General features: G+C 43.0%; 2 protein-coding genes across 4 annotated transcripts in view; both read right to left on the reverse strand.

Annotated features, from left to right (window-relative positions):
* The window catches only part of LOC118658047 (protocadherin alpha-C2), a 164,099-nt gene that overhangs the window by 19,593 nt on the left and 117,752 nt on the right, over positions 1-26,754 (reverse strand). For 2 of the 3 annotated variants that reach the window (XM_036312925.1, XM_036312926.1), the window contains exons 2-3: positions 10,031-10,089; positions 869-957 (exon numbers count right to left, since the gene is read on the reverse strand). In XM_036312925.1, coding sequence (XP_036168818.1) covers positions 869-957; positions 10,031-10,089 — 148 coding nt within the window. Of the gene's footprint in view, positions 1-868; positions 958-10,030; positions 10,090-21,325; positions 24,371-26,754 lie in introns of those variants that run through there. The other variant, XM_036312924.1, reaches the window with a different exon arrangement.
* The window catches only part of LOC118658050 (protocadherin alpha-10-like), a 91,191-nt gene continuing 65,346 nt past the window's right edge, over positions 910-26,754 (reverse strand). Inside the window, 2 exon segments of the mRNA XM_036312928.1 lie at positions 910-957; positions 10,031-10,089. Coding sequence (XP_036168821.1) covers positions 10,047-10,089 — 43 coding nt within the window. The 3' untranslated portion in view covers positions 910-957; positions 10,031-10,046.

A 26,754-nucleotide genomic window follows, 5' to 3' on the forward strand; every position in this document is an offset into this window, starting at 1 on the left:
CAATAATTTATTAACTATTATCATCACCATGATGTTCTATTCATAGAGGATGATGGAAGACACTATTTGCAATCTCCATAACCCTTCCTTTCTGAAAACTACCGCAGGAATGAGCCTCCAAAGCCATCTTTTAATTATGTAACACTGCTTTAGTGATTGGGTAAGAATAAGGAAACTAAGGAAATGTGACTTGATTCAACCTGGCAGATCCTTTTTCTTGAAAATGCAAATTAGGAATTTGTCTCCATTGGTCCTCTGAACTAAGAAACTATGAGGCAGTCATGTCTGGTAATGTGTATTGTATGTTAAGGCAGGAAAGGTCAGTCTACAGAATGATGTAGTTGTGCAGAAAGAAGCAGATCCGACTTTGACTTTAAGTCAGAGAGTGGTGCCTTGGTTGTGATAACTTTCTACTTTCATGAAAAACCCCATTCCATCTATCTATCTATCTACCTACCTACCTACCTACCTATCTATCATCTCCCTTTTGCTCACTACTTTGAATGGGTTTCCATTGTCTTCAACCAAAAGATCTTTGCTCCCAGTGTCATTTTTGCGCATGAAGCCACCAAATTTCTGTGAAACTTGGAGAAGCTAAACATTTGAAAGTTACCTGATTATTTTAGAAAATCACACACACACACACACACACACACACACACACATGCGAGCACACTTATATTATCTGTTTTTAACTCCTGAAGGACATTAAGTAGAAAATCGAAATAACCATGTATGTAAGGAAGTCATACATGTAAGGAAAAGAAAGAATAAATAGAGAGCCATTAACAATCCTGGTCTTCCAAAAACAGGTTACCTTATCGCTTTCCAGAACCCAAACAAGAAGGGAGAGACCCTGGGTCTTTACCTGGAGTTGCACTGGATACTGTTGGCCATTGCTGATCAGATCCTCCTGGTCCAGCCCGTAGAATGCCAGCCTCCTCCAGGTGCACGGAGCTGAGTAAACACATAGACCCAAATAACAATTAGACCACAAATGCCTTTCCAAATCTCATTACACCCTCAGAAAGTGCTTATACATCTCTGGAGACAGGGCTGCAGCTAACACATTCTACTCATGCTCGAACAGAAGCAATTACTGCTGAGCAATCACCTTGCAGAAACTGCAAAAGCATTGCTGACTTACTGCCTGCTATATTTAGGCACTAAGCATGTTTTACTTTTATGGCAATTTTGGTCTTCATCAATGCCATGGTCTTCATTTAATCTAACTGGAAACCCATCGGAGGGCTAATGCTGTTTTAACATCTTAATGCTGAAGCAGATGAGGAGAGCTTGTTCTCAAAAGCCCCCAAGCCTCTCTTGCTGGTTCTCTTGTTTCTGAATTCTCTATAGCAGTGGTTCTCAACCTTCCTAATGCCGGGACCCTTTAATACAGTTCCTCATGTTGTGGTGACCCCCAACCATAAAATTATCTTCGTTGCTACTTCATAACTGTAATTTTGCTACTGTTATGAATTGTAATGTAAATATCTGATATGCAGGATGTATTTTCATTGTTCACAAAGAGGAAAGCACACAAAAATTATTTGCTGATAAGTGTAATATTGTTCCAGTTTGGCTACCCAATTAATTCTTTTTTTTAATGAATTACTTTTCTTCTTCTTTTTAAAAATATATGTTTATTGATTTAAGAGAGGAAGAGAGAGGGAGAGAGAGATAGAAACATATAAACATCAATGATGAGAGAGAATCATTGACCGGCTGCCTCCTGAACACCCCCAACTGGGGATCGAGCCCACAGCCCAGTCATGTGCCCTTGACTGAAATGGAACCTGGAACCCTTTAGTCCACAGGCTGATGCTCTATCAACTGAGCCAAACCAGCTAGGGCTACCCAATTAATTCTTAACCTTATATTCTGTTTTACCCTTTCTGTATCTTTTAAAAAATGTTTTTGTTGATTTTAGAGAGGAAGGGAAAGGAAAAGAGAAATAGAAACATCAATAATGAGAAAGAATCATTAATTGTCTGCCTCTTGCATGCTCCCCACTGGGGATGGAGCCCAGCAACCCAGGTATGTGCCCTGCCTGGGAATTGAACCGTGATCTCCTAGTTCATAAGTCAACGCTCAACCACTGAGCCAATCTGGCCAGGCTCTTTCTGTATCATTCATTCATAGATGACCCAACCTACATTTAGGGACTAGAGGAAGCTTAACACCACCACTCATGGGTCCCAGTTCAGAAGAGATCAATTCAGCCTGAAATATGGCAAGGAGTGAGACATGAACTGGGAGACTATTAGAAGCAAGTGGAAATAGAGCATAAACTGCTCAAGAGTGGAGAGAACAGTGTAGTCATTTGTATATATCTAATGCTAGCACATATTAGACTTTCAAATATTAGTAGGATGAGTGAAGAAAGAAAGGAACAAATGGGACCCTAAGGGTAAATATCATCCAAGAAAATCCTCACCAATATTAGAGGACTCTTTTAAACTAGACATTCATTAATTTTGCATGTTAAGTTGCTAAATTAAACTTACACTACCTTTTGAAGGGGTTATATGAGGCAACAGAACAGGCAAACTTGAACTATGTGGGAGAAGGGCATCTACAAATTTAATATTCTCTTACTCTTTGGAAAATCAATTATTAGGCTCTGACCTGTTGCTATTATTCCCTTCATCTACACCTTAGAATCTTCTCTTTTTTTCCAAATATTAATATCCTTCAGGTGTTCCTGGATTTAAGTTATATGGGTTCAATCAGATTCATTCTGAAGATGTAACTACCCTAGAGCCAGCTCAGCTCAAAGCAGAATTTTCAAAGGAATAGTAACATGATGCCTGAAGCTGGAAAGGCCAAGAAGCCAAGCACATGTATAAAAAAGATGCATAATTCTAATATATGGTTAATGTACTACATTGTGAGTAAAAACTTACATTTAGCTTTATTTCATTTTCATCCTACTTAAATCTATATCTTAATTGAAACCTGAATAGGAGCATATTTGACTTTTTTCCATTTAAAAATGGGATAAGGGTGTGATATGTTTTAGTATTTCAATTTAAGTGTAACTTTTCAAGTGTATCTCATCACTTGGTACTTTTGAAGTAAAGCACTAATTCAATAGGGAAAGAGTTCGTATGGTAAACCATGCTTTTTCCTGTTGCGTAGCTCCAACACAATAGCTCAGATGTAGGCAAAAGCATAGCTGGTCTCTAACAAACACAAAAAATCCTTCTGATATCACTCTATGGCCTCTGCATAAATGTTTTGGGCCTAAAATTATGACCCAGGTTCCAATGTAACATCTCACCAAGTCAACTGCCAATGTTCAGCCCTTCACTCATTGCTTCTCATTCAGAAATGGCAGCCAGTAAAATTTCTGCTCAATCTTTAATGTTATGCTTAAGAATATATTAATTTATTTTAATTTAATGCATTTTTAATAGACTAAAACTAATTTTTCATTAACTCAACATATACTTTGCATGCTCTGTCTTTAAAAATCGATCTAGGTTTGGTGAAGATCAACTTAAGAGTTGCCCAGAGCCCAGTCAGCATGGTTCAGTGGTTGAGCGTCTGTGGGAAACCGCCTATTGTCTTCTCTAGCAGAGAGGTGTGGACAAGGAGCCCAGAATGCTGGTGACCCTTAAAGCCCTGGCAAAGGTCAGAGCTGCGCACCCACTGTTTAGTCCAGACAATGGTAGCTGAAGCAACTTCCCCACCAGATAGTCATGTAAATCCTTACTGATAAGATAGTCTGTCTGTTACTGGAACTTGCCTGCCTAAGGGCTATAGGTGTATCCCAAACTAAATAAAAGGATGGCAAAGCCTGAACAAAAGCGGAGTCCATTCTCTTGGGATGGGCTCTCGCCTGGCCCCCCAATTTCCAAGTTATTTTCTGTCTCGACTCTTTCATTTGTGTGCGCTCCCTCTTCCAGATCCTGAACCCTGAACTACTTGGGATGTGGGGGAACATTCACATCTGGCGCCTCAACGGGACATCTGGAAGAGAAGACTTCGTCTAGAGTGAAAAAACGAAGATTCACCGTATAGATGGGGGAGAATTCACCAGATAGGTGGGCACACTGTATAGGTGGGGAGATATTTCACCGCACGCAAAGCCCATGATCAGCTGCAGAATTTGCAATCTGTAAGTAGAGTGGGAACGTGTCTTTCTAGCCAGGCTAATGGGGCAGAATTCAGCTTAAAATATATTTGATGGTCTTTCCAAGTTAAATTTCAAGGCTATAACCAAGGGATGATTTTTGGAAAATTCCAAGGGCCCAGAGTGATTCAAAGAATTTGTTCTCTCTTTTTAAAGGAAATATTTTTGAATTTAGCCGATTTAATATACTTGAAATTGCATGGAAAGCTTTCTCAAATAAAAATTAATAACTATAGTTTACTTATATTTTAAATGTTATGAAGGTTTTGGCCTCTAAGAAGGGCAAAATAAAGTAACAATATATTTCTTAAATACAGCCAAATTTTTCAGATGGAATTTTAAAAGACCCCAGCCCATTTTTATTTTTGAATAGTTGATTGGGAATATACTGAAATTCTAGAGAGAGGCAGTTCCTGAACCAGGGATAAAAGACACTGCTTTGGTAATTTTTAATGCTGGACATTCTCTGGTGTAAACTTTTAGTGTATTCTGCACACCTGTATAAGAGTGTTGATGTTTTTGTGTCTCTTTGTTGTTGTTCAAATTATTTAAAGAAGAGGCCCGCCATGGCGCAATGAAGGTGAAGGCCCGCCAGGGCCGAGGTGGGATCCCGAGGCCTCTCCAGTCCGCCGAGGGCGCACCACCGGCCCGTCTCGCCCGCCGCGCCGGGGAGGTGGAGCATGAGCGCACGTGTTAGGACCCGAAAGATGGTGAACTATGCCTGGGCAGGGCGAAGCCAGAGGAAACTCTGGTGGAGGTCCGTAGCGGTCCTGACGTGCAAATCGGTCGTCCGACCTGGGTATAGGGGCGAAAGACTAATCGAACCATCTAGTAGCTGGTTCCCTCCGAAGTTTCCCTCAGGATAGCTGGCGCTCTCGCAGAAAAAAAAAAAAAAAAGAAGAAGAGGCAAGTCCCGCTTTGGGGAAGCCTAGCTGTGTGTGGTGGGGTTGAAAGCGTGAGAGAGATTACAAGAAAGTCCCAGCAGCTGCCAAAAATTCTTAATCTTGGGGGCTCTTCTTGCTCTCCCTCTCAGGGTTCAGCCACCAGAAACAACTAGTGAGATTTCTGTTTGTCTGCAATATAATGTTGGCTATCTATCTCTTAGAGATTTTGGTTTGCTCTTCTCTTGTTTATTGTGAGGATAAACAAATAATCTTTTCTGTCAAAGAACAGTTTAGACAGCTGCCATTTTGGACTGCCTGATTTGGCAGTCGCCATACTGGCCACATGGCTTACCGCTCCCCTGGGGGCCGCCATCTTGAAACAGCAAAGGCCAACCCTTCCCTTTGAATTAGCCAATTGAGAAAGACCGTGCGCCTGAGCTCCAATCAAGAGCAAAGGACAGGTCACGTGCGTTAAGGCACTCTGCTTCAGAAAGGAACTTGCAAAGTTTCAGAGCCAAGTTCAAACAGGAAACTTTCAGGTAGGGTAGCATGTGTCCAGTCAGGGACACCAGGCAAGCCAAGAGTCAGGATCCCCCGTGGGGGCATCTGCCAGTGATACTCTGTGTATTTGCATTTCACAGATTGGGAGTTTATGAATTATTTTCAATGCTCAATACACTGCTTGCAATAAGCCATGTGCCTCATTTTAAAATTTTACATATTATTTATTCTTTATATGCTGAAATCATAATTGAATCCAAGTAAAGTTTAGGAAAATTACTGAAACCTCCCATAATCCCTCTGTATATGCAAATAAGCCAAAGGGGATACTCTTTAAAAATATAATTGCTAATATTTACAGGGTAAACTAAAGATTATTGTTAAAATACTAAACCTGACAGTAATTACAGTCACCATAAAAGAAAAATCACTTGAAATATATGGCTTTGTGGCAGTATTTGTTAAAATCTCAAAAAGCAACCAAGTTTATTACATTTGTTGCTTGGTGTAAAAAAGAAAGAAAAGTGTCTGGAAGGAAATAAAAAGAGGTTTCCTTCAGATGTCTAACTGTAATTAAAAATCAATATATTGGGCCTCATAAGCTAAAGTAATTTGTGTTTTGTTTTGTTTTTAAATATATTTTATTGATTTTTTTACAGAGAGGAAGGGAGAGGGATAGAGAGAAACATCGATGAGAGAGAAACATCGATCAGCTGCCTCCTGCACGCCCCCTACTGGGGATGTGCCCGCAACCCAGGTACATGCCCTTGACCGGAATCAAACCTGGGACCCTTCAGTCCGCAGGCCAACACTCTATCCACTGAGCCAAACCGGTCAGGGCAGTAATTTGTGTTTTTGCCTCCGTAAACAAAGTTTATGTAAAACAAAGTTACCCAAAGATTAATAGACAGCCGAAACCAGTTTGGCTCAGTGGATAGAGCGTCGGCTTGCGGACTGAAAGGTCCCAGGTTCGATTCCGGTCAAGGGCATGTACCTGGGTTGCGGGCACATCCCCAGTAGGAGATGTGCAGGAGGCAGCTGATCGATGTTTCTCTCTCATCGATGTTTCTAACTCTCTATCTCTCTCCCTTCCTCTCTGTAAAAAATCAATAAAATATATTAAAAAAAAAAAAAGATTAATAGACAAAATTTAATTAATGTCATTTACTGTCCATAACTTAGGACAAGTAAAGTTAAAAAATAAACCTTATTTTAGATTTATTTAAATTGGCTAATTAAAATAAATGAATATTCATAAAAGCTTTGTTGTACTGGGAAGGAAACTGTTCCTGAAGCATTAACTAATTTTTTTACTAATGGTTTATCTCATAGTAAACTTGCTTAACATGCAATGAATCCAAAGCAGTCATATTTCTGTGCAGAAAATTAAAATTAAAAAGTTATCAAGACTGCATTGCAAAATTTCCAAAAGCCTTTTAATATTATTTAAATCAAAAAAGAAGAGGGATAGTGTAACAATCCCCTGTGAGTAAATTACATCAAGAAAATTTTTTACTTTAAAAATTATTTTTCACTTGTAAAGCTAAAGACAAGACACCCATGAAAACAAACATGGTGTCAAAATAAGCCAAAGGAAAATGGTTTGGGCACAATGAAAAGAAAGGATCCCATGTCTAGTTTATAGAAAAGAATCTTTTATTAACCTTTGGTCGAGAATATGTTTGTATATTTCCAGAAAACTCCTCTAAGCCCATGTGGATTCCTGCAATAAGGGATCCCAGAGAGCAACTGACCAGATTGCTCCAGCCACGAAGACAAGAGGAGAAACAGTCCAGAGATGGGAGATGGTGAAGACGCCTTGCCATACTAACAGCAGCTGTGTGTTGCGACAGGTTGCCCAGGACCAAGCCAGAGGTCAGACCTGCACTGCCACCGTTTGCCCACCATCCTGAGCTAGCATATCATTACTGGCATGTACACATAAGGAACTGTTGGACATTGAAATTGGGACACAAAAAACTGTTGGCCCAGAAAGAAACTTACAACAGACTGATTCCTTGGATGCCTGGCAGCAATTTTAAAAGGACATGACATTTGCCTCTCAGCATATGTCACTATTGCTTGTATCATTTTTGTTCTCATGTTTATTTCTAGTTTGCAGATGTGAAATGAAGAGTCTTAAAAGGATTCAAACCCTTTTGGGCAGCATTCATTTTTCAAGATTTTTTAAGGAAAAGAAAAGGGGGAGATGTGGGAAACCGCCTATTGTCTTCTCTAGCAGAGAGGTGTGGACAAGGAGCCCAGAATGCTGGTGACCTTGAAGCCCTGGCAAAGGTCAGAGCTGTGCACCACTGTTTAGTCCAGACAATGGTAGCTGAAGCAACTTCCCCACCAGATAGTCATGTAAATCCTTACTGATAAGATAGTCTGTCTGTTACTGGAACTTGTCTGCCTAAGGGCTATAGGTGTATCCCAAACTAAATAAAAGGATGGCAAGGCCTGAGCAAAAGTGGAGTCCATCCTCTTGGGATGGGCTCTCGCCTGGCCCCCCAATTTCCAAATTATTTTCTGTCTCATCTCTTTCATTTGTGTGTGGCCCCTCTTCCAGATCCTGAACCCTGAACCACGTGGGACATGGGGGAACATACACAAGCGTCGACCTATGAACCAAGAGGTCACAGTTCAATTCCTGGTCAGAGCACATGCCTGGGTTTTGGGCTTGATCCCCCGTGTGGGGCATGAAGGAGGCAGCCAATTGATGATTCTCTCTCATCATTGGTGTTTCTATCTCTCTCTTCCTCTCCCATCCTCTCTGAAATCAATAAAAAAAAAAAAATTGTTGCCCAGCCCTAGCTGGTTTGGCTTAGTGGATAGAGCATCAGCCTGCGGACCCAAGGGTCCTAGGTTCAATCCCAGTCAAGGGCATGTACCTCAGTTGCAGGCTTGATCCCTGGCCCTGGTCTGGGGCCAGTATGGGAGGCAACCAATCCATGTGTCTCTCACAGTGATGTTTCTTTCTCTCTCTCTCTCTCCCTTCCTTCCACTCTCTCTAAAAATTGATGGAAAATATCCTCAGGTGAGGATTAACAAAATAAACAAATAAGGCTCTATGACCTAAAAAAACAAACAAACAAAAAACAGTTGCCCAGCCCAGCCAGGTGTGGCCCAGTGGTTGAGCACTGACGCAGGAATCAAGAGGTCACTGGTTCGATTTCAGGTCAGGGCATATGCCCAGGTTGCGGTCTTAATCCTCAGTGTGGGGTGTGCAGGAGGCAGCCGATCAATGAATGATTCTCTCTCATCATGGATGTTTCTCTCTCTCTCTCCCTCTCCCTTTCTTCAGGAAATCAAATAAAAAAATATTTTTAAAAAAATGTTGCCCAGATATTTTGAAGGGCTTAAGTTTGAAGTTTATTTCTTCTTTAAAACAAAATCCCTTTGGTGGCAGTGGTCATTGGTTTCTTGGCCCTCCCCATTTGGTTTCCAAAGACACTCACAAATAATGAATCTTTTACTTGGCCCCATGGCATAGATACTACATCAGCTCTGGTAATAATGGTTGTTAATCAATTACTGTCAAAGAGACAAAATAGAGAAAGCAACATTATATTTAATCTGAGTCTCAGAGTAATAATATTACTCTAGATTAATATAAAGTAAGCTAGATTTGGTCTCCAGATATTTAATAAAGGCCCTTCACATGGCTCATCCTCGTAAGAGCCCAAGCCATTGATGGCCATAAGATAGCAACAAGATGGAAAAGATAAAAAGACTCTATCTAATAGGGGTGAACATGACTAAGAATAATTATCAATTATTGTGGCTGACAGACCATAACTATCAATGTGCAATAGCAAATCAAGGTAGACAACATGTACACATATATTACACAAAGTACTCAAGTCGAAACATATTAGTATTATTACAAACTTTTACAAGGGGACAGAGCCCTGGCTGGGTGGCTCATGGTTGGAGCGTCATCCTGTACAACAAAAGGTTGTGGGTTTGATTCCCAGTCGGAGTACATACCCAGGTTGCAAGTTTAATCCTCAGTTGGGGCACGTATAGGAGGCAACCAATCAATGTTTCTCTCTTACATTGATGTTTTGTTTTGTTTTGTTTTTCTCTCTCTCCCTCTCCCTTCCTCTCTCTCTAAAAAATAAAATAAAATAAAGCACACACACACACACACACACACCAGATCCTCAGGTAAGGATTAAAAAAAAAGAAAAAGAAGGAAAAGGAGAAAGTATAGATGGAGAAGGGATAAAGGAGTTGGAATTACTTCCTCATAGAAATTCTAATGAGAGAATGTATACAGCAGCCTGTCTGCAATTTTACAGAAGACATTTGCCAGCACTTGAGAAGCATTTGGCACTGACCACTTCCAATGTTTCAAGGAATAGACACAGAGAAAAATAATTGCATTCCCCTGGCAGAGTGTCTAAAGCTTCCTAGTTTTGACAGCTGCTTCCGGAGACATAGTTTATCTGAGCCATACAAAGTTCAAGTTACCACTGAGTGAAGGAAGGAGAAAAATACATACCTGTGCATTCCTGCTCTCAGGGAGGCAGAGTAACGCCAGTCAGGATTGGGCTGTCGTGGCTGCAAAATCACAAAGGGAGTTTTTGTTAATATGACCAAACAATAATCTCCTGGTGATGATGTTCATTGATTAGTTGTTTCTTAAATATTTCCATGCATCTAAAAAAAAAAAAAGTACTGAAGGAGCCTTTTCATGTGTCACACTAAGATGATATCCATGTATATAGCAGTTCAGGAGAAAATTAGATATCTCATCAGGGTCCTTGCACAGGCTAAATATCACAGAAAACCAGATTTAATGATGCTGTGAGGACCGGCTTCAGCTTCCCCTCACTCAAAACAGGTCTGTGTTCTATAAGCAGCACTGTGGAAGGGCCATCTGTTTTGAGACAGGAAACGCTTTTGTTACTTTTGCCCTAAATGCCCCACTAGGGGCACATCCCCAGTTTGGCGTTTGAGCTGTAACAGGGCACATGACTACACAGGCTCTGCAGGTCTGGCTGGACTGCAGAGCACTGCAATCTGCTGCTGGATTTGTAAACTGCAGCGTGTTTGACCCAGGACGATGTGCCCCGTCCTAATGCCAGCAACTGGTAACTAACTGCCTCCTCTGCGGATTGAAGAGGAATGCTAGGAAGAGGAAAACAAACCACGGTGCAGTTTGGCCTTGTTTTGCTACATAATCCTTTCCATAATCCTTTCCATGAAATTCCCTCCTTCTCTGAGTGCTTTGCCTCCTCACTCAGTTACTGTTCACTAAGCTCTAATTGTTTCACAGGGAATCACTGACATGTAAGAAGATGGCTCATTCTGCACCACCAATGTGTCGGAAAGATCTGCTGCCATGTGTCTACAAACTGTCAATCCAAAGTGAAGGAGACAAAGAGGAAAACATGGGCAACTAAATACTATTCGGGGAGTTATGCGCTGAATAGAAACTACTCAGGAATCGGTGGGTACAAAAATCAATGATCATCGCTATCTTGTATCAATTAGCTAAAGTTTTATATGAAAAACCTGTGATAGATGTTCCTCTCAAAGTGGCCCTGTCACGAAATACTGAGTTCTATTTGAGTGAAAAGATGAGAGACAGAGGTTGTATTTTATTTTTTTCTTTGGATTATAATGATCATATTTAGTAGACACAAAGCCAGAGTAATACCAATAAACTATTTCAAAATGTCAATAATTCTTGTTCCTATCATAGTTCATTCACAGGATGCACAGTATTCCATAAACACACTTCTTCCCAACATCTAGAGCAGTGATTAGCAGCTCAACTTCCAGAAAGACTTTGAGATGGCTAAATGATATTCAAAGATTCAGCCAAAGTCAAGACCCAGGAAAAGCTACAGCTCTAGGATACTTTAAATGTCTCCATGCATTCACTGTCCTCTCTGGTCCTTTCCACTCTATTGGCAACATATGAGTATGCAAGCTGCTTCATCTTTGTTTTATTTTAAGTTCACAAAATGCTATGGATAATCTATATAAAGTAGCATAAAACCATCTACAGACAAAAGGAGGGGGTTCCCATTTTATATCAGTGGTGTTAGCGGGAACAGAAGAGAAGATATTTGCAAATCCTTTTATAAACTTGAAGCTATGACTGAAGTACTTTTTATTAATCAGATCATCACCATCTTTCACCTTACTGTCAGCAGTCTTAGCATCAGCTTGTCAATTGTGAGAACCTTCCTTCAAGAAAGACTTTGACATCTGTTGAATGAATGTTGCCAATTTTTCAATGATTGGGTAACATTCATGATGAAAATTGCTGCAGCTTGATCTTTGGAATGAAATCACCAGCCTCATTTTGCTGAATGGCAAAGTTCTAGCAGGATTGACCAGGAAATTCAGTTCCTCACACAAACTCACTTCCTCAGCAACATTTAATTTGTCATGCTGCTATTTTCTAGAATAGACCATTAGCAACAAGATGCTTCTGAACTTCCTTTTCCAGAATCATAGTTATGATGGCAGTAAGATCAGGCAGGAAAAAGGTAAGGAAGAAAGCAATAAATGTTTTAAGTATCCACACTAGGCAATGGGATAAGCACTTTTACATATTATTGCATTTATCCTAACACATTCTTTGTTACATAATACATTTTATAAAAATGATTTATCTGTTTTGTTCATAAACCATGAGTATCCAAAAATATTCATAATGCATAGCTATGTCCTTAGAGCCTAGCAGGATTCAGATATTTTTAGGTTTTTAAAATGTTTTTGAATAAACTATCATGCAACATTACTGTATTTAAATTATAAAAATGAGAAATATGAGTTTTAAAGAGATTAAGTTACTTGCCTAATTGGTGGATTTGGCTGATAGTTATGCTTAGGTCTCCCTAATGTGAAAGTTGTGTTTTAAATAAATTTACATGAAATTATATATTTTTTTCTTTTTTCTCTGTTTTACTTCTGAATTTCCCAAATATTGCTTTATATTAACATAATACAAAATTAAAAGTAATAAAATGTACACAGATTTTATCCAAATTTGATTAAACTTGGAACAATTTCAAGTTGAAAGGATGATTTCTGATACATTTGACACAGTGAACACGTATACTAAGGCCTTGAACTAATTGCCATTATTTAATTCTTGGATGGTACATCACAGGACTATGCTTAATTTCTATTGGTGAAAAGCCCCAGTATGGTCTATTGTTCCAAAGCTTAGTCCTTTAGTAGAATCATGGTCACAAAATTCCAGATGTGGAGGAACTCAACTAGGTATTCTATATGGGTGATATAGTTTAATTAATAAACAAAACCCATTTAAGTTTCTATCCAAATTACACAAAGATTTTACTTATCCTGAAATGATATTTTTGTTATTTTTACCATAGAATATTTTATCTAAGGAAAGCTGAATCACCTTTTCCAAGACAGATATAAAATAAAATAGGTTAAAAATACCCTATGTCTCCTGGCCAGAGTGGCTCAGTAGTTGAGCGTCAATGACCTATGAACCAGGAGGTCACGGTTCAATTCCCAGTCAGGGCACATGCCCAGGTTGTGGGCTTGGTTCCCAGTAGTGGGTGTGCAGGAGGCAGCTGATCAATGATTCTCATCATTGATGTTTCTATCTCACTCCTCCTCTCTCTTCCTCCCTGAAATCAATAAAAATATATTTTTAAAATACCCTATGTCATTCATAAAGTCATAGGACTACTCAGGAAATAATATGCTATCTTCTTATCATGAAAATTCATACTGAAGCTATCAATAAATGGCCCTCTGAAACATGAGACTAGATGGAGCATCTCATTTTCCTTCCTAATAGGACTCTATTAAGGATGTATCCACTGTAGATTTTTCACAGTGATATTCTGTGAACACTGATATAATCAATGATAGGCAGAATCCTAAAATTGCCCCCAAGATCCACACACCACAGTGTATATGCCCTGAATAATCTCCAAGACTGTATATGATGGATCTTACTCCATATTAGGTTATGTTACATGGCACAATTGACTTAAGAAAGGAGGATCAGGAGAGAAACCAAGATGGCAGCATAGGTAAACACCTGAAACTGCTGCCTCGCACAACCACTTCAAAAATACAACTAAAAGGCAAAATGGACATCGTCCAGAACCACAGGAAGGCTGGCTGAGTGGAAATTCTATAACTAGAAGGAAAGAGAAAAGCACATTGAGACTCAGAGGCGGTGAGGAAGTAAAGTGCAGAGGTACGGAGGCGCACCCGGAAAGGGCTGGCAACTGAGGACGCAGTTGTCTTTTTCAATCGGTAGGGAGTCTTGAGCTCCCGACTGCTCTGTACTCCAGTTCTGGGCAAGTCTCTGGGGACCCAGACTCACACGGGGAGAAATTGGACTGTCTGGCATCGGGCAGAACACGAGGGCGGCTTTCTCTCAGAGGTGCTTGCAGCAATTACCGCGGGACACTGAGACCCAAGGCCTCTTAGGGCAGGGCTGAGGATCAGCCATAGCTGTTTGCTCTGCCCTGTTGGTTCCCTGAGATCCTGTCCCACCCAAGCTGTGCGCAGAGGCTTTTGCATATGAATGGCCTGGCCCTTTGCAATCTAACATTACCTAACAAACTGCAGCTGGGTCAGACAGACCCAGAACATCCAAAAGAAGGCCCAAGGCCCCACAGTAGCTTGCATTGCTTCACAGCTTCCCCTCATCTGGGCACCTCCAAAACCCAAAGAGGAAGAATCTGTAGATCTCTCCATAGCTCCTACTATGTAGCCTCACGCAGAGGCTAAATTAGCACCTCCTTAGAGATCCAAGAGCCAGTGTACCCAGTGGTCAGAGTGGGACCATCCAGATTACAACTCCTCAGATCCGTAAGGGACACACTCAGGGGGCAGACTCAGTGAGCACCAAAGCCCCACTGAAGCAAGTCTTGCCCCAGAAGGCTGTCTCCAGCACAGAAGTTCTCCCACCGTAGACACAGCTGATTCTCACAGCCAATTGGCCTGGAGGTCAATTCCTCCCAGTGATACCTACAACAATCAAGGCTTAACTACAACAAGACTGTGCACAAAGCCCACAAAGGGATGTACCAAGAGTGTCCACCTCAGGTAATTGGGGAGGCTGGGCCACTGGGCCCTATAGGACACCTAGCACAGAAAGCCACTCTGTCAACACAGGGAAGCAGCCAAAATGCAGAGACAAAGAAACAGGTCACAAATGACAGAAATGGAGGAAAGCAAACTACTGGATATAGAGTTCAAAACCACGGTTATAAGGTTTTTCAAGAATTTTCTAGAAACCGCTGATAAATTTAGTGAGACTCTCGATAAATCTAATGAGACCCTCGAAGATATGAACAAGGACCAACTAGAAATTAAGTATACACTGACTAAAATAAAGAATATTATACAGAGATCCAACAGCAGACTAGAGGATTGCAAGAATCAAGTCAAAGATTTGAAATACAAAGAAACAAAAAACACCCAACCAGAAAAGCAAAAAGCAAAAAGAATCCAAAAATATGAAGATAGTGTAAGGAGCCTCTGGGACAACTTCAAGCGTACCAACATCCGAATTATGGGAGTGCCAGAAGAAGAGAGAGAGCAAGATATTGAAAACCTATTTGAAGAAATAATGACAGAAAACTTCCCCTACCTGGTGAAAGAAATAGACTTACAATTCCAGGAAGTGCAGAGAACCCCAAACAAGAGGAATCCAAAGAGGACCACACCAAGACACATCATAATTAAAATGCCAAGGGCAAAAGACAAAGAGAGAATCTTAAAAGCAGCAAGAGAAAGAAACCCAGTTACCTACAAGGGGGCACCCATAAGACTGTCAGCTGATTTCTCAATAGAAACTATGCAGGCCAGAAGGGAGTGGCAAGAAATATTCAAAGTGATGAATAGCAAAAACCTACAACCAAGATTACTTTACCCAGCAAAGCTATCATTCAGAATTAAAGGTCAGATAAAGAGCTTCACAGATAAGAAAAAGCTAAAGGAGTTCATTACCACCAAATCAGTATTATATGAAATGCTGAAAGGTATCCTTTAAGAAGAGGAAGAAGAAGAAAAAGGTAAAGATAAAAATTACGAACAACAAATACATATCAACAAGTGAATCTAAAAAATCAAGTGAATAAAAAATCTGATGAACAGAATAACCTGGTGAATCTAATAGAATCAGGGGCATAGAAAGGGAGTGGACTGACAATTCTCAGGGGGAAAGGGATGTGAGGGGTGCAGGAAGAGACTGGAAAAAAATCGTACACCTATGGGTGAGGACAGTGGAGCGGGGGGTAAGGGCAGAGGGTGAGGTGGGAACTGGGTGGAGGGGAGCTATGGGGGGGGGAAAGAAGAACAACTGTAATAATCTGAACAATAAAGATTTAATTTTTTTAAAAAAAAGAAAGGAGGATCATCTAGGAGGGACCAGCGTACTCACATGAGCCTTTTAAATATGGGTCTAGAGATCAGAGATAGATATCAGTGAGACTTGAAGCATGAGAGGGATTCTATGTGAGAGAAGTTTCTCCACTTAAGTTTTGACAATGTTGGGGGCCATAGGCAAGGACTGGAGAGCAACCTTTAAGAGCTGAGAGTGATCTACAGCCAACAGTACAAAATGGGGATCTCCATCCTCAAGCAACTGAATTCTGCCAACAACCTGGATGAGCTCGAAAGCAGATTCTTCCCTCAAAGCCTCCAGAAAAGAGCTCAGCCCAGCTGCCATGTTGATTCCAGCCTTGTGAAAACCTGAGCAGAGAAGCCAGTCACTTTGTGCAGGGCTCTGAGATAATAGGTGAGTATTGTTTTTAATAATTGGTAGCAATTTCTTACACAGCAATAGAAAATGAATACACAGACTATTGGTTAGATTCAAAAGTGAATCTGACATTTAAAATAATAATTGTTATGTTACATATTAGTTGTCTAGTAAAGCAAATTAAAAAGATGATAAACATGAGAATTCTAGGTTAAATATTTGCCTCTGAAGCCATTTACAACCCCTAATTCACAGAGCAGGAAAGTGAAATAAATATGACTTTAAAAGAGACCAAATAGGTTTCAGTACAACAGAAAATACTAGGTTTGCTTAATTCTGAATGCACAGCCTGCTAACACAGCAGTTACTCTCTCACTCACAGTTTCACTTCCCTGGAGCCCAGAGTTCCAACCCTGCAAGGCCAGAAAGAAGCTAAGGCTGCTTATGTGCCAAACAACTAACATTTCTCGTCACCTTTGCAATGTTAAATATTTCTTTGCATTTCTCAAGTCCAAATTCTTGAAAGAAAAACTTGTATAACATTTAGGCTCACAAATTTAAAACACTAAGAATTTCTCTTGGCCTTTGATTTTTGAAATCCTGATTAAAGATGACAATGCTCAAAATTTTATATAAATAAGCTAAATTTGTATTCACACTATAATATGCATGGGGACAGGTGAAGTCCTACAAAAGTCACAAAGACACTGTAAATCCCCATTAAATTTAGTTCAACGTCTGGGGCATGGTGATGACAATTTTTCCTCAAACATTTACAAACTGATATCATCCTGACCTCCAATTGAAAGCAAAAATCGGTGGCCAACCAAGGCAAGTATCCAGAACTGACTCTGCTCGTCTGTCAAGCAGACAGCATGCCAATAGACCATTTATAATATGCCAGACTGTGTCCCTGCAGAGTGTTCTGAGGTAGACCAGATGCCCATATGACGGCTCACCCCTGGGTCAGAGGAAAGGGTAAACCAATGACATTCAAGCTACAGTAAATAGATTTCTTCATCAGTCAGAATATGAACAAGATAAAGAGACAGAGAAGAGCTCAGCCATAATTCCATCTGGCTCAGCATATCTGCAGAAAAGGGAGAAAGGAGGTAATTTGAAGAAATTATTATATTATCATACAAAAGAAAATTAACCTTTTTTCAGAAGGACAGTCCTATAACCAATATGGAAATGGCAAAACAAAACAGCCTCACCCACTCAAGGATGAAACACTGGAATAGGAAGCTCACAGATACAATTTCTTCAGCTATTCTGACCATTGTGCACTTCTTACAAATTTGCCACCATAACACTTCGCACTACGTGTAAATTCTGTTCCAGGACAGAGTCACCAAGGAGAAAAGTTAGTCCTGGGGGAAATAAATTAGGTGCCACTTAACAAAAAGTGTTAACTCTCCAGGCCACTGCACCTAGAATTGGGGTAAATCTGTTTACACAGTGGCTGAAATAACTGAAGATTTGGTGACTACTAATTGTTTTGAAAATAAATGAAAGTGAATGCAAAACAACTCGTTTCTGCTAGTCTTTTGGCAATGTTCACATTTTGTACCAACTGGTCCCACTGAGGCCCAGTTAAACAAATCCACCCAGAGTGCTCAAAGGGACTCAGCAGTAGTCTCAGGACCACAACTGCACAGAATTCACCTGAAGATTTGATTCCTTTACTTGGAGACTCTGAAAGCAGTGCTAACCACATTCAGTATCAGGTTTTCAGAAATCTCTGAAGAGAAATTCTGCCCTATTCCCAAATAGTTACTTCAAAAACCTCATTGCCCAAGTGGTTCACTGGGGAGTAAAACTCATCGAAAGATTAGAGTCTGCTGTTAAATGCTGGTGTTTAATAAGCAACAAGAGAGAAATCAGAGAAAGGACCAAGTTAAAAGATCTTAATAGGTTGTGCAAATTGTAAAACAAATAAACACGTAAAAATATATTAGCTTGGTAGTAACATTTTTACTCATTGATCCTTCCATTTGTGACCTACTTCTATGCAAGGAATTACTCTTTTTCCAAAAGCAATTAATTCACATTACTAGGCGAACCTAGTAGTAACCTAAAGGCCTGAGAATCCCATGTCAGAAGGAGTATAAACATTGGGATTCTGTGAACTCATGCTATTTCAAACAGCACAGTCCTGGTAGTCAGACAGACAGGAGTTAAAATACTACTAGCAGAGTGACTCGTATGTCACAACCTCTCTGAGCTTGTTTCCTCACGTTATTGATCAATGTTTCATGTGATTTACAAGTAATGAAACCATACATATATTGCAAAGTAGAATACTTTCATAGAGCAGGGTAGTCAGTGCAATTTCCCTTACTCATCCTCTCCGGCTCCCATCTGATTTTAATGTAGGCACATGGCCTTAATTGCACCCCAGGACCCTCCTGCCATCTGCAGTAACTAGGTGTGGAAAAGAGAAAGCCTAACATGGGAATTTAGCAGGTTGATTAGCAGTGATGACTTTCAGAGTTGACTGGTTTTTGTTCCCATTTTGCCATGCTATGACAATGTGACACTCCCTTCCCGCCACTGCAACAATTTCCGGAGCTGTAAGTCTTAGGGCCCTTCACTGGATTTCCCAAAGTGTCTGGCAGAAATTTGCCTTTATTAAAATCATGCACTCTCCTGCCAAAATCCCACAAGAGCAAGCACTTTTCTCATCGAATTTGCTTCCTAGATGAAAGGTCTGTATACCAAAGTACACATTAACACATAGGTCAGTGTAAAACAAATAGTTCATGTATCCAATTGCCCCAAGCTTTAAGCCAAGAGATAGAGAGTAAGCTTGTCATTCCCCTGAGCTTCCGGCTCACAGCTGGTGGCACAGCTTGTCTGGCCTGCTCTCCACCCCTCTTCATCATCTGTGGCCTACCCCAGGACCAAGAGGGTTTCACAGGAATTTGTTAAGCAAATATCTTACAGCATCCTTATTTAAAGTCAATCCCTTTGACATGCTTCCAAAAGCTATGATCTAAAGAATTCTAGAAGTTCCTTGATTTTCCCTCCTGTTTTTCTTAATCTTCAATCTGCCTCCCATGGCTGCTCAGCACTGACTAACATCAGGCTCTTCTGCTAAATCTGCCTACAATGAACACAGAAAATTCTCTCAACCCATCTCTGGTTTGGTGAGCAAGGGCGGGGGATGGGGGGGAGTTCTGTGCAGATGCATTACTTTCCTCAAGTTTAGCATGGATTTAGAATGTGAATCTATGCACATTAATAAAAAGATAGCAAAATGGCAATGAAAATGCGCCGCAAAATTATAAGAGGGACAATCACTATTAACTGATTTTGTAGTAGCTCTAAAAGTCCTAGCTACAAAATAGTTGTGTAAGAAGATAACAATTCATCACTATTTATGGGGAAATTTTTGGCTTCTGAAATCCAAGTTTAAAGGATCACAAAGCAGATTTCTATTATTTCAAGCATGCTTATTGAGGCAAACATCTATATAAACACATCCACACATGCATGCACTGTCCAATAATTTACAGACATTCTTTACAACAATGAGCAGGCTGGCCTTATGCCCACTTAAAACTAGTGTATTTACAAACACCTGTCTTTCATGTACAGTAAGCCATCCATTTTCCAAGGCATTTGTAGCTATTGCAAACTAAATATTAGATCCAGAAAATGAATGTGTGCTTTGGAACCTGTTGAAGAATTGTCATTTAACTTAAAGACTCAAGGGGCTTGCCCTGGCTGGGTAGTTCAGTTGGTCGTCCCAATACACCAAGGTTGTGGGTTCGATCCCCAGTCAGGGCACATACAAGAATCAATCAATGAATGCATTAAAAAGGTGAAACAACAAATCAATGTTTCTCTTCCTATCTCTATCTCTCTCTAAAATCAATAAATACAAATTTTAAAAAGAAGACAAGAGGGGCTTGAAGAGGCTAGTTCACATCTCATCAAAACCTTAGGGATTATCAACAGGGAATCAAAAGATTACAGATTGTATTTAAGCTAAATGCAGGGAAATCCTCTTACAATGAATTCACTATATGCCAAAAAAGGTGACTAGTAGGAGAATTCTTTCCCCCTCATCTTTCTTCTCAACCCCAGCTTATTCTGGTCTTCAGCATATCCCCACATCCCTAACCCACTCATTATCTCCCTGGTCCAACCAGACAAAAAGCGGTTCTCTGTCTCTCTGCTTACCACCATTCATTTCCTCTGACAGCCCCATACAGAAGAGTTACCACAGCGAACCGCCAAAGTAAACTTTGGCTTCAGGGTGAGGTCCACATTCTTTGGTTATATCACCTCTGCCATCAATTTCCAGAATATCCTATCACATTAGCTCAGTGCAATTATTAGAAATATTAACTGGATAATTTTCACTATAGATGATCCAAGGTATAAACAGGAACAGCCTTCAAAGGTGATCACCACAGCCCCTAGAGGTTTCAGAGCTTTTAAAAACACAACATTCCTATAGCATTTCAAAAGAAAACTTTCCCTTTATATAACACTAGAGGCCCAATGCACGAAATTCATGCAAGCATAGGCCTTCCTTCCCCCGGCTGCCAGCACTGGCTTCCCTCTGGCACCCGGGACCCGGGCTTCCCTCGCAGACCGGCTTCATCTGGAAGGTCATCTGGAAGGATGCCCGGAAGGATGTCTGGTCTAGTTAGCATATTATGCTTTTATTATTATAGATTATTATAGACAGCAGAGGCTATTTCTCCTTGAATCTCATAATGTTATGCCCTATAGCATCATTTTATTCTCAAGCCTATGCTATGTCTCTACAGAGCTGTATTTTAACATCAAATATTTAAGACTAATCCTTATTTCTCAAGCGATGTTATGGTCTTTCTGTAAAGAAAATGGAAAGTAAAACAACTGTCTAGTACTACTTTTCTACAGAGGAAACAGATTACAATCAAAGCACAGGTACTATATATACTCAGTTTACCAGATAACCCCTGTCACTGTTAATAGCCTAATAAAGCCACGCACATGATACTGGGGGCTGGAGGGGTGTGTGAAAAATGCATGACTTTATGGAAGACACCCCCCACCCCCAAACTACTATCTCACCTCATGTTGAGAAATAGCCTCATTTTTTAGAATAATCAGGTTCCCAGCACTCTGTCCACTTTGGCCTGTGAGGTGCCTGTTGTCACTTGCTGCTGCTTGAGCTCCCCCAGGCCCAGGTCCTGTCTGCGCCCCTGTGTTGTAAAACATGAAAGTGTCACTCCCTGAGCCTGCTGTCAGACAGGCCTTGTAGCAGTAGGTCTTAGTGAGGGAGCCATTCCCTCGCACCTCAATGAAGTGAGGCTGCACTTTGAGGCCATGCGGAATCCTGGCATCAATATTGTTATTGGCCTGTTTGTACAGTTCTGCAGAGCACCGCTCCCTCACTCCACAAAAGCCTCCACAGCACGCGGTGCCATATGCAGTGTAGCGGTAGCACTTGATGATGCTCAAAACAACGATTGTCAAAAGAAATATAAAAGACACTGTGCTTAATGCTATTATTAGATAAAGTGTAATTTCAGAGAATGTCCGAGGATTCCTAACATGTCTCTGAGTATCAGGGAGGGTTTTGGAAACTCTATCCACCACAGCTACTGTAATGGACACAGAGGCTGATAGTGATGGCTCTCCATTGTCTCGGACCACCACGGTCAGGTTGAAAGTGGTTCCACTCTCATCTGCCATCTTCCTGGTAGTCCTAATTTCTCCTGTGTGTAGTTCTACTTTGAAAAGGTCCAAATCAGAATTCTGGGCCAGATGGTAAAAGAGCCAAGCATTTTGCCCAGAGTCTGAGTCCATGGCTATGACTTTGGTGACCAGGTAGCCAGCAGGGGCAGTCCGAGGCACCATCTCAATGGCTGCTGACGAATTGGTTGAGGTAGGGTACAGGATGTAAGGGGCATGGTCATTCATGTCCACCACATACACGTTGGCGGTCACAGTGCTGCTCAGTGGTGGGCTCCCCTTGTCTTGGGCCTCCACGGTCACAAAAAACTCCCGAAACTTCTCATAGTCAAAGGAGTTGACAGCATAAAGGCTGCCACTGGCACTGTCAATGGAGACATAGGAGGTGACTGGCAGCCCTTGAATCTCCCTCTCCAGGAGGGAGTAGGTCACCTCTGCATTCTCCTTTTCATCTGGGTCTGTGGCTTGTAGTGTGCAGAGCAACACCCCTGGCAAATTGTTCTCCTGGACGTAGACGGAGTAGGAGTCCTTCGGGAAGCTTGGTGGATTGTCATTGATGTCAGAGATCGCAACCTGCAGTGTCCTCTGGGATGTGAGCGGTGGTACTCCCCCATCAGTGGCTGTCACTGTGATGTTGTAGGCAGCCACCCGCTCCCTGTCCAGCGGGCCACTCACCACCAGTGTGTAGGAGTTTCCAAAGCCATTCAGTCGGAAAGGCAGTGTGGCCTCCAGGCCCAGGCTCACTTTCCGGTTGGGGCCTGAGTCTTGGTCATTGACACTGAGAAGGGCCACCACCGTGTTGGGTGCAGCATCCTCAGGCACCGGGCTGTACAGGTCTGTGAGCACCACTTCTGGTGCATTATCATTCACGTCCACAATGTCCACCAGCACCTTGCAGTGACCCACCATGGGCACTGGACCCCGGTCAGTCGCCTGCACATAGATCTGATAGGAAGAGGCCTCCTCATAATCCAGCGCCCCACTCACCCGCACTTCCCCTGTGCTGGCATCGATGCTGAAGAGCTGCCTCTCCCTGTCCGACGTGTAGCTGCTCAAGGAATACCGGAGCTCTCCGTTGGAGCCCTCGTCGGGGTCTGAGGCATTCAGCTTCACCACCAATGTGCCTGGGGGCGCGTCCTCGCGAAGCTGGACGCGGTAAGTGGACTGGTCGAAGGAGGGAGAATTGTCATTAGTGTCCAGGACACGCACGGAGATCTGTGCCGTGCCGGAGCGGGCAGGGCTGCCCCCGTCCACAGCTGTGAGAACCAGGTGGTGCCAGACTGCCTGCTCTCGGTCTAGGCCCTTACGCAGCACCAGCTCCAGCACCTTGCTGTTCTCCTGCAGGGGTTTCAGGTCCAGCTCGAAGTGCTCGCTCGGGCTGAGCTCGTAGGTCTGCACCGAGTTGGCGCCCACGTCGGGGTCCTGCGCGCTCTCTATGTGAAAGCGCGCTCCGGGCGCCACCGACTCGCTTACCTGAAGCTGGTAGTCGGGCCGCGGGAAGCGCGGCGAGTTGTCATTGATGTCCAGTACCTCCACCTCCACGGCGCTCACCGCCACGGGGTTGTGCGCCAGCACCTCCAAGCTGAGCAGGCAGCGAGGCCGCTGCTCACACAGCGCCTCCCGGTCGATGCGCTCGTTGACGAAGAGCGCTCCGCTCGTCAAGTCCAGCTCCAGGTAGCGCGGGCTGGGCGAACCCAGATGGTTGATGCGCAGGCAGCCTGGCCCCAAGCGCCGCAGCTCCAGCCCCAGCGCGCGAGCCACGTTGCCCACCAGCGCGCCAGGTGCCTGCTCCTCCGGCACCGAATAGCGCAGCTGGGAGGCCGCTGGGCCCGGCAGCAGCAGGAGAGACAGCGGCGGCAGCAGCAGCAGCAGCCAGGACATGGGCGGCCGGAGTCGTACAGGCTCTGTCGCCCCAGATCTGCTGCCCGCCAGCTCCATAGCCACTGGCTGCGGCGGAGGCAGCCGGGCAGGGCCGGAGGCAGCAGCTTCCCCAGCCGTGCTCCACGCCCGCCCGGCCCTGCCTCCGCTCGAGCAGCCCGGCGCCCGCTCCCCGCGGCTCACGCGCTAGCAAACGCCGGGGGCCGCTCCCCTCGCAGGCCCTCCGGAGGGCTCCTCGCCCCGCCGCCCTGCTGACTCCCCATACCCCATCTCCTCTGCTCGCCTCCCAGTCGCTCAGCTTGGCTTCGCTGCCAGTAGCCACCGCCGCTGCTCCTCCAAGGGGGAGGGAAAGGAAGCAGAGGGGAGGGAGTAGTGCGCTGCTGGTCCGGTCCGGGTCCGGGTCCGATTCCGCACCGAGAGAGCGAACGGCGGCAACGCAGACTGCTCAGTCGCTCCAGCCACTCCAGCCCCAACTCCTTCACTCTGGACCCAGCGGATCCCAGCAGACCGCGGAACGTGGCCACTCCCTTTCTCCCTGCCCCCACCGTCCTGCTCATCCAATCTCCACGGCCCCGCGACTGCTGAACGGGTCTAGTAAGGAGATTATTGTGGGAAAAGCAGCTGTCTCCACTCCCCAGGAAAAGATTTCCAAGCGCAATTTAGGAAAATAAACTGAAGGCCTTAGCTGAGTAGGGCACCTGGATGGCGGCTCCACGCTCCACATTAAAAGGAAACAAACGCACCGGGGCGGCGGGGGGGGGGGGGGGGGGGGGCGTGCTCTAAGGGTTACTGATGATGGGGGTTGATTATTTGCCTGACCCCAACATTTTCCCTGGAAAACCATAAGTACTGCAGAAAGTGTGAAACTTCTAGGGCGGGGGGGGGGGGGGGGGGGTGCCGGGAGGGAGTGCCGTCTTCTTTCAAACCTAAAACTGGGATCCTGGGATTCAACACTCAAGTCTGATCCTAGCCATGTGGCCCCTTTCAGTGTGTGCCTTGGCAAAGAAACAATATTTCAGGTTTTAATTCTCTCTTTAAAAATTTGGCCCCAGGAAGCTGCAGGCTAAGGCTCTTATTTGACCCCTTTTGATCATAGTGGGGGGATCTGGTAAAATTTTAAAGAGATTCTTTCCTCAAGCTTTTCCTAATTTTACTTCAAATATTTTTCATTTGTCACTCAAGGCATTTTCTTTGTTCTTTCGAGAGTGATTTCAATCTTTTTCTTTAATGGATGACAATGTCTTCAAGAGCTTGCAAAACCATTAAATCAAGAGAGTTACTCTTGATCTCTCAGGCCCGGCTGGAATTCCGACTCCATTAATGCTTTGCAGTGAAAAGTCTGCTGTTATTAAGCAAAATGTGGAGGCTGGGATTTATCTCACAGTAGCCAGCAATTTCTATGGCTGTAGTTCATCTTCCATAAATACACTCTGAGCTTCAGTTCCCCTCAGACTCCACCTTACATGGCTGCAGAGGCAACAAAAAGACAACTACTTCTCTTCAGTGAGCAAGAAGGCAGAAGGATCACAGGAAGCCTTTCTGTGCTGTGTCATTTCCTCTGTATCTCTGTTCTGAGCATACACTCCATCCAGGCCCTCTCGTCTTTTCCACCGTTTAAAATCCATTGCCCCACATGCAAAAAGCACTCACTAAAATGTCCTTGCTCTTCTTCGTCTGCTGGCATCCTCTCACTCTCAGCATCTTCCTCTGTGGGTCATTTGCTAGCTATGAACTGGAACAGAGCCGGCATAAGACCTGATGTTTGGCATCCTTTCCTTCTTGAAGGGAGAGCGGAAGAGGCCAGGGCAATGATCCTGACACCCAGATTTCAAAGGCCCGACTAGCACATCCCTTCCTTCTACCCGCCAAGGACCCTTGCTGACAACACTCCCCAACCTAACCAATTGTATTCCAGAGAAGCTCCCAGCTTCCTCCTATCACTGCTGCTTCTTATTTGTCCTCTTTGCTCCCTCAAGAGTACAGAGTGGGAAGCAACTTCCATCACATTCTATTTCTGTCTTCTTTCTTAGGTCTCTGGCTTCTCCCTCTCTGCTTCCTCCCAAAATGTCCCTACTGTAACTTTGCCTCTGTTTGCTGTGGTAATTTGATCTCAGAAAGCCTTAAACTCTCAAGTGCATGAAATGGCCTTTGTCTTCACCCATTACTTATTTCTGGAAATAAATGGCTTCTAAGTGGGATCAAGTTATAAGTTGTCAGGAAGCGTGACCTTTTCTTCCCTCATCTCCTCCCAGGCCCTCACAGTGGCTGCCTCCCCTGCCCACAGCTCAGAAACCTGGCCACTGGGTATTGACCATGCATGGACCTGTGCCCCGGAAAAGATCACAGGCACTTAAAGAAGAGATTAAAGTGATAGAGGCTTGGGGATGTTTTTAATGGAAGTCCCCGAGTGTCACATCTTTGGAGAGAAAACAGGGCTTGTCTTTTAGCAATTTTGTCATCTTCCAGCAAGGGCACCTGCCAGGTTGTCCATTCTGATCTGTCAGGATCATAAGCTTTAACTAGTATTTATTCCCTCAAAGACTGAGAAGGCAAACACTATCCTCATGCTATTGTACTTAGCCTCCTGCCAATCTTACTAGTTGGTGGAATGGGATTGCTTAGACTGCTGGCAAGTGCCCTGTCTACAAATATTGGTGCTAATGCTTTGACTACACCATTATGCATTCCCTTCCCTTGGATATTCAAGAACTCCCTATTAAAAAGCAGAATAGCACAGTGATTAGGAACACAGACTTTGGAGTCAGCCATACTCCTGCCAATACTAACCATGTGGCCTTGGCCATTTACTTAACCTAAGCTTCAGTTACTCATTTTAATTGGGGAAGACAATGTTAAGTAAAACTCATAGGGTCATTATGATGATATGAAATGATATATAGGAAATAATTTGCATAGTGACTGACAAG

Source organism: Myotis myotis, unplaced genomic scaffold (assembly GCF_014108235.1).
Source record: "Myotis myotis isolate mMyoMyo1 unplaced genomic scaffold, mMyoMyo1.p scaffold_m19_p_6, whole genome shotgun sequence".
NCBI classification, from domain to species: domain Eukaryota; kingdom Metazoa; phylum Chordata; class Mammalia; order Chiroptera; family Vespertilionidae; genus Myotis; species Myotis myotis.